At 37.1% G+C, this 19,662-nt stretch overlaps 1 protein-coding gene across 1 annotated transcript; it reads left to right on the forward strand.

Annotated features, from left to right (window-relative positions):
- The first annotated feature begins 12,153 nt into the window (after window positions 1-12,153).
- On the forward strand, window positions 12,154-19,317 carry LOC143588031 (DEAD-box ATP-dependent RNA helicase 7-like). Its single transcript, XM_077069152.1, has 14 exons — window positions 12,154-12,378; window positions 12,545-12,679; window positions 12,888-13,034; window positions 13,789-13,900; window positions 13,988-14,058; window positions 14,895-15,049; window positions 15,147-15,258; window positions 16,215-16,316; window positions 16,401-16,461; window positions 17,467-17,635; window positions 17,715-17,811; window positions 17,897-17,991; window positions 18,064-18,197; window positions 18,920-19,317. Exons 1-14 carry the CDS (start codon window positions 12,154-12,156, stop codon window positions 19,174-19,176), a joined length of 1,872 nt encoding a protein of 623 aa, XP_076925267.1. The 3' UTR covers window positions 19,177-19,317.
- The last annotated feature ends 345 nt before the right edge of the window (window positions 19,318-19,662 follow it).

Here is a 19,662-nt window from a genome sequence, read left to right on the forward strand (position 1 = left end):
AGAAGTTGTGAAGGAATTAGCAAAATCCTTTGAGTTATTTAGTATCATTCAGGTACCAAGAGAAAAGAATGGTGGGGCAGATGCCTTAGCTAATTTAGCATCATCCTTGACTATTCCAGAAGATACGAAGATCCCAATCATCCATATACTCTCTCCAGCAATAGGAGAACAAGAAGTTGGGGAGATTGCAACTGACAAACAGATCATACTTTGGGATCCATTATCCTCAGCTAGCCAAGGATCTTAGATCCTCCCAATTAAGAGATACATTCAAATTGGAGAGATTCCAACCACGGAGAATCCCAAATCTTTCAAACTAAAGGTATCACAATATATTTTGTTAAATGATATGATGTACAGAAAATGTCTTGCAGGTCCATACTTGAGGTGCATCGAGGATCCTGAAATCCAAGAGGTGCTCAAAGACTTTCACGAAGGTGATTGTGGTAATCATACTGGAGGTAGAGCTCTGTTTTCTAGAATTCTGAGAACAGGATATTTCTGGCCAACAATGAAGAGAGACGCCATGGAATACTCAAAGAAGTGTGATGCTTGTCAAAGACATGCAAACATTCTTCATCAACCAGCAGAACCTATGTATCTTATATCCTCATCATGGTCTTTCATAAAATGGGGCATGGATATTGTGGGTAAGCTACCTAAGACACCAAGAGGAAAAGTATTTATGCTTGCAATGACTGACTACTTTTTAAAGTGGATAGAAGCAGAAGCTTTCGTTCAAGTCCGCGAAAAAGAGCTGGGGCATCAAGATGATTACCTCTAATCCAGTGCATCCTCAAGCTAATGGCCAAGCAGAGTCAAGCAATAAGATCATCATCAACAACCTGAAAAAGAAGCTAGGATCCAAGAAAGGCAAATGGGCTGAAGAAATACCTTATGTTCTTTGGGCTGACAGGACAACACCCAAGAATGCAACAGGCCAAACACCCTTCTCATTGGTGTTTGGGTCAGAAGCGGTAGTCCCCACAGAAATGGTGGTTCCTACAGCCAGAACAAGCATCCGTGATCCTAAGGCCAATGAAGAAATCCTTTTTGAAGACTTGGATACTGTTAAAGAACTCAGAGACCTGGCCAAGATCAGAATGGCAGCTTATCAACAAAGGGTAGCTGGGGCATACAACAAGAACATCAGAATCAGAAGATTTCAAGAAGGAGATTTAGTCTTGAGAAAAGCCTTCCAAAATACAACCAATCCTACTGATGGAAAGCTAGCACCCAAATGGGAAGGCCCTTATCTTATCGAGTCGGAAGCAGGAAAAGGGGCATATCATTTGCTCACTATGGAAGGCAACAGGTTACCAAGAGCATGGAATGCTATCCACCTAAAGAAGTACTTTTTCTTACCAGGATCAAGTATCCTACTATCCTTAAAGGATCAAGGATCCTGAAATCGGTAATATCTATCTAATCATTTATTCATTTTAGATTTTTACTTATTTAAGGATAACATATTCTTAGCATTTGTATTTTCCAAGTTTTAAGTAACAATGCAGGATATTAATGAGATATTCAATGATCAAGAGGTTGGCCACTTCTCCTTTATATTTAAGGTACTAAGCTATTTCCCTTGGCCTAGCCCACGATTGGATATGACCCCCAATGGTCATATCCTCTAAGGTTTAAAGGTTTTCACCTTTCTTATAAATTAGAGTTTCTACACTCTCGCCTGGAGCGCACACTATCCAACGTATAGTCTGGGGCAGCGGGACTAGTACACGTTTAGTGGCTGACAATTTCGTGTTTTCGGATATATGGAGGATCCTACGATTTATGGTAGACGTACCATACCACCAGTTTATAACATTTTCATGTTATCTCATGTTTGGGCTAAATCCCAGTTTGGGCGAGTCCCCAGTTAACGTCCGAATATTGGGCTTGTCCCCAGTTTTTGGGCTTGTCCCCAGTTCACGGGCTTGTCCCCATTTCACGGGCTTGTCCCCAGTTGCACGGGCTTGTCCCCAGTTTGTTATTTGGGCTTGTCCCCAGCTTAACGAGTTTAACCCAAATTAATCTTATGAGCTCTTTGCAACAGATTTTCTAAGTTCAATAACAAGAATCAAGACTTATGGATTCAAGATCCTTAGCTTGTTTCTACAAGGATCACCAAAGGTTCTGTACTTATGGTAACTTGGGTCTGCTTAGACCTTATGGTATGATTTCTACTTGTAAATTTTTATTTGTTTGGCTAGGATCCTTATAAACTTTTCTGTTTAAGGATTTAAAGTCTTCTAATTATTTCTACAAGGATATTCTATCCTAAAATTTTTATAATTATTTTTCATGAGGATACTCTATCCTAGAATTTTTACTCAAGAATATTTCTTAAAACTTTCAATAAAGCTAAGATTATATCAAATAAACTTTCGAAATAATAGATAACAAACAGATGGTCAAAAGTTTTAGATTATTATTAACATAAGTCACTTGGACTTATCCAAAATTCTTAACCCGGATTTCACCATGCAAAAGATGGACCATACACCCGGGTTAAGTAAGTAGTATTAATTGTTCATAAGTGCAGGAAAATAAAAAACAGGGGCACCAAAGGTTTCATCCCCACAGACAGAGGATCCATCCACCTTTGCTACCCCCGCAAATTGTCTTATGGATCATGAATCATTTACCCTAGTTACTATTGTCTATTACAAACCATAACCATTGTTCATAAAAACATCATCTAACAAAATAAAGAAAACGGGCGGTGCCTTGTCTTCTATATCCTTCATCGCCCGTTTACGCGGCTGCTTCACCCTCCGCGGTTGCTTCTTTTTCTCCTTCAGCCTCCTCTGCATCCTTCACTCCACTCACACCTACTCTGCTCGCATCACCCATCTCACTTTCCTCTTCGTCCTCACCTCCACCCAAGTCAGACAAGGCTTGCTTCCACTGCTTGATGTCTCATGAGGATTTGTCAAAATATGGGTCATTAGCCTCGGTTACCAGCTTGATCCTAGCTTGGAGAACCGATTTAGCTGCCCAGATCTTTGCCTCGTTGGTAGCCTGATTGATCTCATCCTGCATTTGGACCGCGAGTGTGGATGCATGATCCTCTGCCTGTTTTTTCACTCTGGTCATTATGGAGAGAGCCTTATCTTTAGCAGCGGCCAGAGACCTCATCCCAGCAAGGGTCTCCTCATATTCTCCAACTATCCTCTCACGGTGGCCTCGAGCAGAGTTCATGGCCTGTATAAGAAAGTAAGACTAGATCAAAAGAATCCTTAATCTATCAACAAAGGTTAAGAGAATAAAGGATCCTTTCGGCGGTCAGCATCTCGAGCAACTATTTCTCAGTGTCAAAAGGGTTCTCTGGTTCGGAGCTCTTCTTCCTCTTAGCTCCTCACTTGGCTCGGGTTGTGACTGGACGAGGTTCGAATATCGGAGTGGACTTGGAGGTCTCCTTCTTTGCGAACATACAGTCGATATCTTCGAGTGAGAACTTGGATGCGGATTTCCCTGACTTCTGAGCACCTATAAACAAGGATCCACAGATAAGTTTGCAGTTATATTTTAATCATTATTGAATTTAGTTCTAAATATACTTACTTGACATGTTTGATTCTAAATATGACTCCTGAAAAGCTTCAACAAACCTAGCTTGAAATGTTCTGATTGTAGGATCCAGTGCCAAGAATTTCTTGATTCTCTCTTCAACTCCAGGCAGATCAGACAGCAAACTAAAGTTTTCAACTACACAAGCAATGAAAAGTATTAATAAAAGAATCGAATATCCTACCTTGGTTACCTAAGGATCCTAGATCCTACCTTTTCAGATCCACTTTTTGGGAAGGTCGGGTCCATCCGGAATGGAATCCCTTTTTACAAAGAAAAATTGATTCTTCCAAAGTGTGTCATTCTGAGTAACCTTGGAGATGGGAATCACTTGACGAGGTTTCGATTTGAAAACAAAACGTTTGGATGTAACATCCTAATTTTGGTTTTATTAATAGAATAAATCTCGTCTATTTTATAGTGGGTCGTTATCGGTTTAGAGAAATAGAATACGAGTTGAGCTAGTGTTGGGTTAAATGGATATGGATTATGGACTTGGATTATGAAAGAAAGAGGAAAGGACCATGGGCTTAAGCCCATGATCCATAATTATATAAACCATTAATCCCTCATTTAATTCATTCTCACACATTCCATACACCACCCAAAACACACACTTAAGATTTCTCTCTAGTTCTTCCCTATCTACACCGAAACCAAGAAGGAAACCGAGCACCGACCCGAGGTAATACTTGTATGATGTTTTATTAGCTTAAACCCGTTAGACATAGTCACGAAACGACGAGCCGACACCGTTAAACCGTTTAAGTCACGAGATCCGGATGGAATCGAGTATAAACCAAACCTATGATGAGCTTAGGGGTCACCCTAGCTCAGATCTGGATCGAACGGGACGAAAAACGGTGAAAAACGAGCTAAAACCCGTTTTTCCGGCTAAATCGCGTTTTTCCGGCGGCTTTCCGGCAATGACGGCGCCGGAAAGTGGTACGAGGTTAAGGGGGGGAATGTCAGGGAATGTTCTGACACTCCTGATCTAACCCTAGTTCTCTACAAGAATATAGCGAATTAAAGGTGATTCGCTAGCTAGTTCATCCATGGGAACATAGCGAACCGATTACAGTTCGTGTTCAATTCGTTAAGGGAAAGGGATGACGAATCACCCTTGATTCGTTATAGCTAGTTCGTTAGAAGAGAGAACGAATTAGATGGACTAATTCATTATATGGACTAATTCGTTATGTGGACTGATTCGCTAAGAGTTCAATTCGTCATAGGGTTCAATTCGCTAACCAGATCAAACGAATAAGGCCTGATTCGTTATAAGGTAACGAATGGGTTCATTCGTTATGAACCCCATTCGTTAAAGGACTGGGACGAATTAGAAGTTTAACATAATGACAGAATGGTCCCTGGACATAGAAAAAAAATGATTTAATTACAAATAAGCCTTTGAACTTTTAAGTAACATATTATTCAATTATTCAATTATCCAAAGCTCGACCCCAGCCAGGGGCTCTGCCCCTTGGACCCTGCTAGGGGCTGCCGCCCCTAGACCCCGCTGCCAGGGGCGCTGCCCCCGGACCCCCGTTCGTTGTGGGTAGTAGCTAAGACTAGAAAGATGATATGAGTAGTGATAGTTAATTGATACATGTAAATATTATACAGTTAGCCGTGCACAGCTCAAGAAGGGAATAACGATTAACGGAGAGCGTAACAGGATCCAGGTGAGTTTCTAGCCCCATTTATGTGTTATGTTTTCGGGACTGTGTGCATACTCAATATGTTTGTTAATACGCTTATCCTAAGAGATAAGTGTATGCCTTATGTGAATAATATGATATGTATGAATGATGGCTTGATGGTACGTGAACGATCTTCGGATATTGCACGTACCGTCAGGTTGTAACGCTATGTATAAGGTAAGTATGATATGTATGCTTATGTGTATGAACGTGATAAAGTTAATAAAAGAAGGAAAGGATGGTTGTATGGTTGTATGGTTACGAAAAGGGTACCGAGCCCTAATAATACTCGAGGTATGATGTATGGTTGTATGGTTACGAAAAGGGTACCGAGCCCTAATAATACTCGAGGTATGATGTATGGTTGTATGGTAACGAAGAGGGAATCGAACCCTACTAATATTCGAGAACTAGGGAACCGAACTCTACTAATATTCCAGGAAAGTGGGTACCGAGCCCTAATAATACTCGAGGAAAGAGGGTACCGAGCCCTAATAATACTCGAGGAAGGAGGGTACCGAGCCCTAATAATACTCGAGGAAGGAGGGTACCGGGCCCTAATAATACTCGAGGAATGTAGGGCATAATGCTCTTTATAACGTAAGATATGAAAGCAAGTTAGTACAAAAGAAAGTATGAAAGTATGATTGAAAGAATATAAGTTTATGTGTATTGTATAATGTATGATTAACTAGAACTCACTCAGCGTAGCTGACTTTTAGTATGCACGCAGGTGAGTAGGATGAGGCAGCTCACTTGAGGGGACACGTGGCGTTGAATAAGAGACTGGCATCGGAAGGCTCAGGGCGTGTTATGTTTTAAATACTTAGTTTTCGAAAGACAAGTTGGTTGTTTAAGACAAGTTTTGAATTGTTATGAAATGTTTTATTAAAGTTTTTATATTCCGCGAATGTTTTTAATTAACTCTGATATTTAGAACTACATTTATGAGTAAATCCAACACGAAAGTAGGGCTACCGGTAACGGGGCCTTACATTGGAACCGTGGGTAACTAGGTTGTACAGGTACGCTAACTCCGCTAAGCCGAACTCGACACCCTCCTCTTCGATTATCCTCTCTATGGTATGAAAGACTCTCCATAACATCGGCATGGTTTGGACGTAACTGATTCCCGTCAAGTTGAAGAATCTTTGGGTGAAATCAAGAAAGGGGTACTTGAAGCCTATAAGGAATGGTTAGGCCGGAAAACAAACCTAGTTCGTTGAAACGCAGTCGCTAAGGGCTGTGGAATCGAAGGGTCGAAAAACGGTGTTGGCTGGGAAAAGAGAACTGATATTATCAATCTCTGGATCCGTAAACTTACAGATCTCTTAAGACGGGGCTTGAAGGATGCCTTGCGAGTAGAGTTCGTCGGGGTCGGTATGCTCAGAAGAGGAAGAGGATACATAAATAGTAGACATGATCGAAAGAAAATGTAAAGAGGAGAAAGAAGGATACCTGAGTGACGGCTGGATGTGTGGTTATAAGAGGGTTATGATCATCGCATATATAGGCGGCGTATAATTATGGTTTATTGATAATAACTCCCTGACAAACGTCTAATCATCTTCTTTTTTGCAGGGATTTGAAATTCAAAATGACAGCTGTGTTACACAATCACCCGCCATTTTGGGGGCAATTGTTAAGGCATGAATTTTATGCTGAGGATCCATTATTCTTGATTGTCTTGTGGATAGATTATCCTTAAGATATGTTTCAAGTTATGAAGGATCAAGGATCATAGGTATTATTTATTTACTAATGATTGTATTTGAATGGTGATGTGTTAGCCGGGTATAACGACTTTATGACTCGGTCTACCTTAAACTTCGCTACTGGAAGCTCCCAAGCACGTGGTCAATGAACGTTGGAGCAGTTATCGACGAGTGGCAAGTTTTTAGGAAATGTTGTTAGTTGATATTTACTTTATAACCATTGAGATAACAATCGGGTAGACTCACTTGTATACACACACACTCAAAGCAGAACTCGTTTTTCTCTCTACACATTAGCATCCGTTGTAACATCGATCGTAATCTCCAAAACACTTGTAACCTTTTTGTGATTAATAAATCGGTGATTGACGAGTTGTCATCTCCCGGGTTTTTTTCTTTTGATCTGAACAAGATCAAGAGTTTTTCCTCGCAACAAATCGTTGTGCTCATCTCAATTTCGTTCATATATTCATTGTTATCAATTTAGCACTAAACCTCACTTAACAGATTTGGATACATTATCCTTAGCTGATTTTTATCCAAAACAATTTTTATCATCAACTCCTAAGTATATTATTGACTTCTTTACAATAAATAAATTAAAATCCAAAACAATATATAAATATTGGAAACGAATAATATAAAATAACCCCGTAATACAGGGGACTAAAACTAGTTGATATATATATATATATATATATATATATATGTTTGAATTATGTGTACTTTTGTGATGTATGTTAAATCGACATTTTGGTACATACTATTGGATTCGTTGTAGACTTGTAGTTGACAATGCAATGCTTCTCTAGATATGTTATGTGTACATCAAAGTACAAACTCTTGGATAAATTGAAGTGTCTACTGTTATATTACAGTATTACATTAGAATGGAAATTGAAACTTAAGGCTTGTATTATTAGGTTATCACATTAAAAGTGCAAAATGATTAGTAGTAGCCTTACGGTGGGTCACTTGTTACTTTCTTTTAATGAAAGCATGTAGCTCAAAGCACCAGATGTGCATCTTTTGTACAATTATAATACCATTGTGCATTGGGTTGTTAGTTTTTTTTTTTACAAACAATTTGAATCATCGACTGAACACTAACCCGTCCGATCATATCCACTTCCTAAGTATGAAACAGTGGAGCGCTAGCACATTGGGTTGTTAATTATTAATTTATTAATTTTGTTAATTCATTGTTTTGACTTTAAAAATATTATATATATATATATATATATATATATATATATATTCAAATATGATTTAATTTTTCTTTAAAGGAAATGTTACATGATACGTAATCTTATTACTCAATTATATCCTAGTCATTTTACGGGAACTCTAATTATAAGTTTAAGCATAAAGCATTTCATACACTCGTATGAACTACTACGTGATACTGGGCTTAGAAAAAAAAACATGTTTGATTATTAATTTACACATTTTAAAATAGCGACGAAACTAACTTTATCCGTGTCACAATATGTAATGCAGGCCATGAGCTTATGATTCATTTTATTTTTGGCAAAACACAATAAATTTGAGTAACATTCACGCCATTTCTACAAATAGTTGTAATAACAAAAAGTAGTAATGATTATTTTAAAGAAATGATTTTGAGTATTATGAGCGAATTGCTTGAAAGGCATGCATTTCTTTATATGATCAGAAAGCTGTTAGTAACTCTTGGGTTGATAATTAATTGAATCGTTATCAATTTTTGTTTTTATCTATTATGGTTCAATATATGTAACCAATTACTTTGCACCCAAAGCAACATATTAGCGTACTTCTTCAGACATTACAAACTAAATTAATTAAAAATAATGCTGATGCACTAATATTTACATGTTAGCAACGGATACGTGTGTATTTTCATTGGTATTAACTATTAAGGGTGTGTAAAACCATATCCAGTCCGTCAGACCGGGACCGAATCAAAACGGCATGAACATTTTTTTATGGGGCTATGTATATTGGAAATTAGTTATTAGTATGGAGCATCTTAATCGGTGGGAGTATATAAATTTTTGTTACAAGAGGCAAAATACTAGTATAGTCAAATTGAGCGGGGTCGGTAATTGATTGGTTCTAAGGGTGGTAGATCAGTTGAGTCGAGTCTGGGCTTGACTATTTTTGAGCTCGGCTTGTTTAACTTACAGGGAGCTTGAACTCGGTTTATTTCAAGCTATATTTCTAAAGCTTGAATTCGACTTTCTAACTATAAGAGTAAATTTCAGCTTTAGTCCTTGTGGTTTGATCCAAAAATTAACTATCATCCAACCTTCAAACTTGCAACATTGTCATCGTGATTTATTTAGAACATCTTTTATCTCTTAGCATCAACTTATTTAACATCTTTGTTAAGTACCACTGACCTGACCCTCACACGAGAGGCAATATCATCAATTCATGATCTAACAACTACCATCAGAGTGCCTTGGTATAATGGTATCAAAGAGTTGAATAAATCTCTCTCTTTTCAAAGGGTTGTAGGTTCAATTCCAGTCGTTGTAAAAATGTGTGATTAAGGAGTAAAATTAGAGAGTGTATAAGCTTTGTTTAAAAGGAGAAAACAGCTACCTACTCGAAATATTCAAACAAGAGAAAACTAAATGCAAACACAAAAGCTTCGAGCAAAACAGACGACATGGGTGCATAAGAATATGGGAATGGGCTATGTGGGCAAATGCCATGTAACACATCAACTCGTTTTAGGCAACTACATATAGCCTAGGATAAGAAAAGTCCACATAAGAGTTGTTATAAGTTAAGTATGGAGTACACACTTATTCAAAATTAACATGATCTGTGCCTTCAAAGAACAACGAGGGGTCAAAGGGGGCAGCGCCCATATTAGTTGGTGTCTCGAAAAAACAGTTCATTTAAATGAATTTAGTACCCGATAAAATTAACTTATATGAAGATTCACACCGATTGATATACTCACCAAACTAATGCACTAGTTCATGAAAAATTTAGTCAAACTATTTGGTAGTTCATTTCTTATACATATGTAGCCTTAGGGTGTGTTTGTTTGATCTCTTAATGAGTCTGAATGATCTAAAGTCTGACTGAATCAGACTTCATATTGTTTGTTTAATTAAAAGATGATATCTGAATGGTTCCATATGGCTCTTTCCGAATCAGATCCAAAATAACGCTGAATGGGATTCGGACGTAATTACCCACGCTCGCTCCTCACTTCCCATTCTCCATATGGCAACCAAGAAGCACCATCCTCCCTTGATTTCAGCCTGATTCCAAGCACAAACAGGTATGTTTTTCGTTTCCCTACTTAATTTCGTCTCTTATGTTTCCCCACACTCATCAATTTTTGTCTCACGACGTCTAGGGTTCAGCCTGATTCCAAGCCTTTTTTTCTTCATTGAATTGAATTAGACGAGTACTCATCCTTAATTTTCTGAAGTATCATACATTGTCGAGTGAATTTCGAAAAACTATCAGAGTATGTGAATATGAAATTCCTTGTGTGAATGATAAAGACTATATATACATTTACATACATCTTCCTTCCATTTCCATAGCTTGCACCTTGTTACCGCTTCATCGTCAATCTTCACCCCACTACGTCACCAACCACCGTTGTCGCTTCTAAGTTCTATATGAAATTAGTCACCATCCATCGTTGTGGTTACTTTATCATCGACTAGACAACTACCACCATCCGTCCTCTCCCAACCATCGTCACTCATTACTTTACCCATCATCGTCATCCACAACTCACGTCCCACCACCGTCTACCATACGCTATTATCGCAAGCGTCACCTTTAATTTCCATATAATTATCATTTTTATCTTTGAGAACTTTTCTAAAGATTTACAAGTTATAAAAAATAGAAATGAAGCTAGCATACCATTTAGTTTACGGTACACAAGACATGTCACAAAAGTAATTTAGTACGTGACACTTAAAAAACACAACCATGCACAAAAGTATGCCACGTCACACTTAATATTGAGTTTAACACTTAATAGAACTAAGGTGCTGTTTGTTTTTGCAGACATAAACTGTCTGCAAGCTGATTTCATCTGTTTTCATGTCTGCAACTGAAGATGTGGTCTGAAGATCTGCAAGCTGAAAATATAAGACTGTTTGTTTTTATAAGCTGATACTGTCTGCATAACTGTCAAACTTATCTCACAAGATAGAAGTCATTTATTCAAGTTACATCTAGTTTTTAGTCTTTGCTTGCCATGCCGATTTGGTTTTGGTGGGTGGTGGAAGGTGGTGGTGGTGGATGGTGGTAGTGGCGGCGGACGGTGGGTAGTGGCGGTGGATGGTGGTGGTGGACAATGGGTGGTGGTGATGGATGGTTTTGGTTGGTGGTGGACGGTGGTGGTGATGGATGGTGGTGGATGGTGGTGGTGGCGGTGATGGATGGTGGTGGTGGTGATGGATGGTGGGTGGTGGACGGTGGTGGTGATGGATGGTGGTGGTGGTGGCGGACGGTGGTGGTGATGGATGGTGGGTAGTGGACGGTGGTGGTGATGGATGGTGGGTGGTGGACGGTGGTGGTGGCGGTGATGGATGGTGGTGGTGGTGGCGGTGATGGATGGTGGTGGTGGTGGGTGATGGATGGTGGTGGTGGCGGTGATGGATGGTGGTGGTGGTGGCGGACGGTGGTGGTGATGGATGGTGGGTGGTGGACGGTGGTGGTGATGGATGGTGGGTGGTGGACGGTGGTGGTGGCGGTGGATGGTGGTGGACGGTGGCGGCGGGGTACGGGGGTGGTGGTGGCGGCGTACGGTGGGTGGTGGTGTTGGCGGACGGTGGTAGGAGCAGTGGATGAGAGGGTGGCTGCAAAGGGAGAAGAGTAAGGTTTTTTTATGAAGATGTTTTAAGCAAGATTTCCTTGCTTTTCTTTTAAGATGAAAGAAGATAACTTCAGATCTGTTTTAAGAAAAAAAACAAACAGTCTTCAAGGGTAATGTCTGCGCGCCTGCAGACATTAGCTCCCTTGAAGATGTTTGAAGAAAAAACAAACACCCCCTAAGTCGACGATAACTAGATCATATGATTCACTCAAAATGATCATCGTATAAGTTACTTTGAAATTAATTAATGAATTTATTATTAAAGTATTTGAAAATAATATATAAAAATTCGGAGGATCGAGGGTTTTGAAAGAAGTTAATGAAGAAGATTAAGACGAAATCATTAGGATTAATGGATGAAGACGACGATGTTGATCGACAGATTAATATTAATCCCAACGTTGTTTCTAATTTCCGGATTTCCGACCACTTAAAGAACGCATTAAAGACCAAAGGGATCGAATCATTGTTTCCTATTCAAGCTCGAACCTTCGATTCAATCTACGACGGCCATGATTTGATCGGGAAAGCCAAAACTGGTCAGGTAATTTATTAATCACTAATTTTACTTCACTTTTTAAATCAAATTTTGTTTTAGGTTATTTATTTATCATGTTCATGATTGGATCTTAATTATGTTGTTATAATTACTTAAAGTTATAACTGTTGAATTAGTGTCATGAAGTAAGGTGACTAGCTATTTGTTTCAGGGTAAGACATTGGCCTTCATTTTGCCTATATTGGAGTCTATAACCAATGGACCCGAGAAAGCTTCGAGGCGGACGGGATATGGTAGAGCACCCACAATTCTCGTGCTTCTACCTACTAGGGAGTTAGCTAAGCAGGTATTTATTATGCTGAATTTCAAAGTTAATATTAATGAAAACACTATTATGTATTATTAATCAACTATATGCAGGAATATAATGAGGATAATTATTACAAAGGAAGTTTAATCATATCGTATCAAGATAATCACACATAAACCTTAACGGATATATTTAATCTAACAATGACAAGGCGTTTAGACAATTTATGTTGCTTTTGTTATAGGTATTTACCGACTTTAAATACTATGGTGATGCGGTTGGTTTGACATCATGTTGTTTGTATGGTGGAGGAGGAGCATCTATTTCTCCTCAAACCGGGGAATTGAAAAGAGGGGTAGATATAGTCGTTGGAGCAGTTGGCCGTGTTAAGGTATTAACTATTCTTGCTCAGACATTTTCTTATATGCGCACTTTTGTTTCGGAACCAATAATATGTTAAGAGAATCGCATAGTGCACGTGTATGTAGTGTATAAAAGATTATCAAAAAGAGTGGGAGAGAGAAATAAAAGTAGTTACATAACCGTCTTGCCTATCACATTCAAAGCAATAGACACAAATGCATTACGTGGTTCTCATGGTTCATAACATTATACTGGTTATGAAATTATCGCCTCTCCAATTTGGTTAAATAGTATAAGTGAAATCTTAGTTTAAAAAAGCGTGCATATGGCACACATAGGCTTGCGCTTCAGACTACAAAAAGAAAGGGCCATTCAAAAAGCGCACTAAGGCGCAAAAAGCGCTCATAAAATCGACATTAGCCGCATTCTTGAGGTGCGCAAGGTTTTGTGCATCAGGATGTTGCACATATAGCCTTTTAGGTTGTACATATAGGTTATTTATATTTTTAACCATATATGGTCTTATATATGTCTAAATTATAAGTGACTAACACTAGAAACCTCTGAGAATTGATAAAAAAAAATTATATATAGAAATTGTGCCTCGCCTCATGAGTGAAACACGGTGCGCTTTTGCGCCTCGCGCTTGTTATAAATAACAGTGAGTTTTTACAAACTATAGGTTTAAACTTCAAGTATTTCTTATAGAAATCAGTGAATACTATCAGTTTTTCACTATACATTTATGAAGTTAAGTCATCATGTAGTGTGATAATTTGTAGGACCACATAGAGAGGGGAAATCTTGATTTCAGTTCACTGAAATTCCGTATCCTTGATGAAGCTGATGAAATGTTAAGGCAAGGTTTTGTTGAAGATGTGGAGTATATTTTAGGTAACATGCACATTTTATAATTCCATATTGTCACATTGTTCATGAGTATTTTTAATCTCGTGTTTCTTGTGGTATTGAACTTTTAAGGCAAGGTGAATGATGCAAGCAAAGTTCAAACTGTTCTGTTCAGTGCAACTTTACCAGCTTGGGTAAACCACGTATGACATTCATACTCTTGTCTAGATTTAGCAATTGATTTTTTTGATGTTTCTTTAATTCACAGTCAGCCCGCTTGAGTCATATGACTGCATATTACCAAAATTGTTTGAAGTTACACGAGTCAAATTAAGAAATTTAGCTATAAGGAAACAGTCGAACTGGTTGATACTCACTCATTAGGCTTTTAAACGAGTTGAAGAAACAAGAATGGAGCATGTGTGTTCATTCATTTAATTTTAACCACACAAATGATCGGACACAAAATATTAAATGAACATAGTTTTCTTGTTTGTGTTCATTTGTTAATAACACGGACGTTCATTAACAGTGTAAATGCACGCTTCACTACATAAATGAACAAGCATGACTCAACATACATAGACAAACATGACTGAGCTAAAACCAAATTAAAAGTAAATGTGAATAACAATTTGTTGGGCCTAAAAAGTTATTAAAATTAGACTAAATTGTAATAGGCCTAAAACATTTAAATGAATATACTAGAGAATGTAAATGAATGAACCTAAACAAACGTAAACTAATGAACATAAACGAACGTTCATGAGCTTAAATGAACAAACAAGACATGTGTTCATGTTCGTTTGTTTATTAAATAAACGACTTACCTCCACATGTTCATGAATGGTGAACTGTATGTTTGGCTCATTTACAAGGCTATCGCTCATAGTCTATTCATCGCATACATGATACAACCTCCTAAATCGTTTAATTCAATGATTTATTATTGCTGCACTAATATTATATTTTTAATCTTAGTTGATGCATAAATAGAAACATCCACAAGCATCATAATTTTTTTTCATTCTTCTTTTAGATTGCTTCACAATTTCTAAAAGTAAACAAGAAGACTGTGGATTTAGTTGGTGTGGAGGTAATGAAGGCGAGTGAAAATGTGAGGCATATTATTATGCCGTGTTCTAGTTCAGCCAGATACCAAGTCATTCCTGATATTATTCGCCATCATAGCAGGTTGTTTAACAATAAATCTTTATTCATTTACAGTTCTAGATGCTTCTAAAAAAATGCACAATGTTTGTTCTTATTAGTTGCATGTGTGTGTTTTTAGTGGAGGACGGACTATTATTTTCACCGAGACAAAAGATTATTGTTCTGAACTTGCTGGTGTGTTGCCTGGTGCACGCCCTTTGCACGGGGACATACAACAGTCTCAACGTGAGGTAAACGTTTTCAAAATCCTTTTACTTATTTTTGTTTATTTTAATAATGTGGGCCCTAGGCTTGTAAACAAACTGACCATTAATGAATGTAAACGAACGGACAAAAACACATTTAAATGAACGAACATAAACGAACCTTCATGAGCTTAAATGAACAAACTTTCTTTTATTTATTATTGTTTATTTTGATAATGTGGTCCTTATGCTTGTAAACGAACTGAACAGAGCATGTTCGTGTTCGTTCATTTAACACTAACTGTGCAAATGATTGAACACGAACAATTAAACGAACCGGGTTTTCTTGTTTGTGAAGAAAATGAACATGCTCGTTTATGTTTGTTCGTTAACAGTATAAACAAACGGTGCACACTCGTGTTCGTCCATTTAACTTTAACTGAACAAACGAGCGAACAGGAACAGTTAAACGAAGTTCGTGTTAGTTTGTTAAAAAAAATGAACATGTTCTTGAACATTTATGCTCATTTGTTAACAGTATAAATGAATGGTAAACGAACGAACATAACTTAACATAGGTGAACAAAACAACTGAGCTAAACCAGTTAAAGAGTAATTTGAAGATAAATGTGTTGGGCCTAAAAAGTTATTAAAACTAGGCTAAGTTGTAACTGGTCAAAGTATTTTAAATTGAATATATTAACGGATGTAAACAGATGGATTTAAACAAACGCAAACTAACAAGCATAATTGGACGTTAACAAATGAACATATACAAATTTAAACGAGACATGTGTTCATGTTCGCTCGTTTGCCTAAATGAACAAATGGTTCACTGAATGTTTACAGGCCTAAATGTGGCCAAAGAACCTCTGAAACAACCTAAAAAACCATGCTGGAAGTTAATAAGTTGAATAATAATACTGAAGGTGAAGTAAAAACTAAAACATATGAAAATTTGTAGATCATAATATTTTTGGTTTTGGTAATTTTTCTAACAGGCAACACTTGCGGGGTTTCGATCGGGGAAGTTCATGACACTAGTGGCCACAAATGTGGCAGCTCGCGGGCTAGACATACACGATGTTCAGTTGATTATTCAGGTTTTATTATAATCGACAACAAAAATTCATGCCTGCAGATCGTTCTTTTGTTTCTTCAGTGACATTATGTTTTTATTCATGTAGTGTGAACCGCCACGGGATGTTGATGACTATATTCATCGATCTGGAAGGACGGGAAGAGCGGGTAATTCTAAAAACATGGGTCAATTTGGGTTCTTGTGTTAACTTTAATCTAGCAAGAAAAACTAAACGAACCATGTTTTCTTGTTCGTGTTTGTATGTCAAGAAAATGAAGTGTTTATGTCCGTTCGTTAACTATATAAACGAATGGTTCACGAACATAACTGAACATAGATTAACAAACATAGCCAATTTAAAGTAAGCGAGAACAACAATGTGTTGGGCCTAAAAAGTTGTTAAAACTAGACTAAACTGTAACGAGCCCAAAAAAATTTAAATGAGTATATTAAGGAACATAGACAAACGAACTTAAACATATGTAAAGTAATGAACATAAATGAATGCAAACGAACTTAAGCATACGTAAAGTAACGAACATAAATGAATGCAAACGAACAAACATAAATGAATTTAAATGAACAAATGTTCACAAACAACACTGAACTAATTAGACATCTGTTCATGCTTGTTTGTTTATGTCTGTTTGTAAACTGTATAAACGAACGGTTCATGAATGAGGACATAACTGAACACAGAGTTACGAACGTAGCCATTAAAAGTAAACAAGAACAAGAATGTGTTGGGTCTAAAAATTTATTAAAAGTAGACTACATTGTAATGGACTTAAAAAAATTGAAAATGAGTATTACGAGTGGAAGCGGAAGAAGTTAAACAAACGTAAAATAACGACCATAAATGAACGTAAACGAACATAAATGAATTTAGATAAACAAATATTCACAAACATAACTTAACAAACGAGGCATGTTTCATGTTTGTTCGTTTAACTAAAATGAACAGAAATTTCTGTTCATGGTCTTTAGTTTATTACGCAAAAGAACTTCTCACCGGACTGTTCGTGAACGTTCTGTTCGTTTAGAGTCCTAACTCTAAGTGTGATTTAAAATCCTTAACTGTGTACAACCTTCTAAATCATTAAATTCAAAGATTTTAATTATTCTTATACTAAAAGTTCTCTATTTTCATATTTAATGCATAATATATTTAGGAAACTCTGGTGTGGCCATTACACTTTATGAACCTAGAAGGGCTAATATTTCCAAGTTAGAGAGAGAAGCTGGTGTGATATTTGAACACGTGTCAGCTCCTCAGCCATCAGATATTGCCAAAGCTGCCGGAATAGATGCTGCAGAAGCAATACTTCAAGTTTCTGATAGGTATCATTATTTTTTTTGATAACTCATTGTAATTAAATTCCTGATCATGTTTATATAATAACTATACATTAATATGCAGTGTAATCCCGGTCTTCAAGTCGGCTGCTGAAGACCTCTTGAACAATTCTGGTCTCTCACCAGTTGAACTTCTTGCAAAAGCGCTTGCAAAGAGCATTGTAAGTGTAATCGATAATGGGTACGGGCCGGGTTGACCCTTTTTTCTTATGTTTGTTTGTTTGTTTGTTTGTTGCATGCTTGCAGGGTTATACTGAGATTAAGCAAAGATCACTGCTAACATCAATGGAGAACTATGTGACAGTTCTTTTAGAAGCTGGAAGACCCATCTATACACCATCGTGAGCAGCATTTCATTTTTAGCCAAAAAAAAAAATCAAAATATTTAATATATATATATATCCTATTTTTAGTTTTGCATACGGTGTTTTGAGGAGGTTTTTACCGGAAGAGAAGGTCGAGTCTGTTAGAGGACTTGCATTGACTGCTGATAAAAGATGTGCTGTCTTTGACGTTGCCGTTGATGATTTGGACACATTTCTTGCAGGTATATTGTTATGTTATCTCTTATGGTTTTTAGTAAAGTCTGCACTTTTCACTAATGGTTAATAGTAAATTTGAGTAATATTATAAGTCATATTTAAATGCATTAAAAATTCAAGCATCTTTACTCGTTTTATCCAATAAGAAAAATATCTCGTGTGTAAACGAACGAACAAAAAAGGACAAATTTATTTGTGTTCATTTATTTAACAAAACGAACAATTCGACTTACGCTTGTTCATTTATGTAAATGAGAACATGTCCCGTTCAATCATTTAATCTGTGAACATTTGTTTATGGTTGTTCTTTTACGTTCATTGATATTCGTTTATGTCCGTTTGTTTACATATTCATTTAAAGAAGTTGAGTCCAACCCGTATTGTTCTTTACTTTACTTTTAAAATGTTTTGATGGTCTATAGGCTTTAATTTGAACATTGTTCTTTACTTTTAATTGGTGTCCGTTTGTGTTATTTTATATTACTTTGCTTTCATATATGCTCGTTTAAAATATTAACGAACGGACATAAATGAATACAAACGTGTTCATTTTCTTAACCAACAAACACGAACAAGAAAATCTGTTCATCTAAGCATTCATGATCGCCTACAAATATATAAGGAGGCTATATGTAGTTTTGGTAACAATAAGCTTTATTGACTTATAAAAAAAAATATGTTTATGGGTCTTTAACTTTTGGTGTTGAATATTTATGAATACATGCAGGGCAAGAGAATGGTGGTGGTGTAAGGTTGGTGGTAGTGAAAGAATTACCGCCGTTGCAAGAAAGAGAACAGTCAAGGGGAAGATATGGTGATGGCTGTGGCGGTTTTGGTAACAGGAGAGGCGGCGGTGGTGGTGGTGGCAGAGGCGGCAGTTTCTCTCAAGGAGGAAGAGTTAGTTTCTCTGATCGTCGGAATGACAGGTTTCCCAGAGGTTCAGGCGGCGGAGGTAGAGGCCGAGGGGTTTATAAAAAATGGTAGCCACCAGAATGGCCTTCGGTCGCCGAGATGGCAAATCAATTTTGAAAAAAAAACGTAGGAACATTTGATAGAAAAAGTCGGCATAAGTGTTGTTTCCTTTTACCCTGTTGTGAATGAGAAATATAATTCCTTTTTTTTACAAAAAAATAAATAAATGATTATTCTACAGAGTTGCATATGCTTCCCTTTACACCCATATATCATGTATGGTGATTTAATGTCATCCACCCCGATTTTAATTTGACATAATTGATAATTTGTTCTTATATTTTGTTTTAATGAAGAAATATAAGACGACTATTTAACCGTTTGAATAACAAATGAGCACGTACACAAAGCCATTGAGGGGAAAAGGATAATAGCTACAATTATTGACTTTTTTTTTTTGCATGATGGAGATTTTATAAAAAAAACTAGCAAGAGCTAGAAAAGAAAATCAAGCACTCTCACAATGCTCTCACAATGGATGGGAGGATACAATAATAA

Source organism: Bidens hawaiensis, unplaced genomic scaffold (genome assembly GCF_021521415.1).
Source record: "Bidens hawaiensis isolate Kalapana, Puna unplaced genomic scaffold, B.hawaiensis_p1.1 tig00035953_1, whole genome shotgun sequence".
Taxonomy (NCBI): Eukaryota; Viridiplantae; Streptophyta; class Magnoliopsida; order Asterales; family Asteraceae; genus Bidens; species Bidens hawaiensis.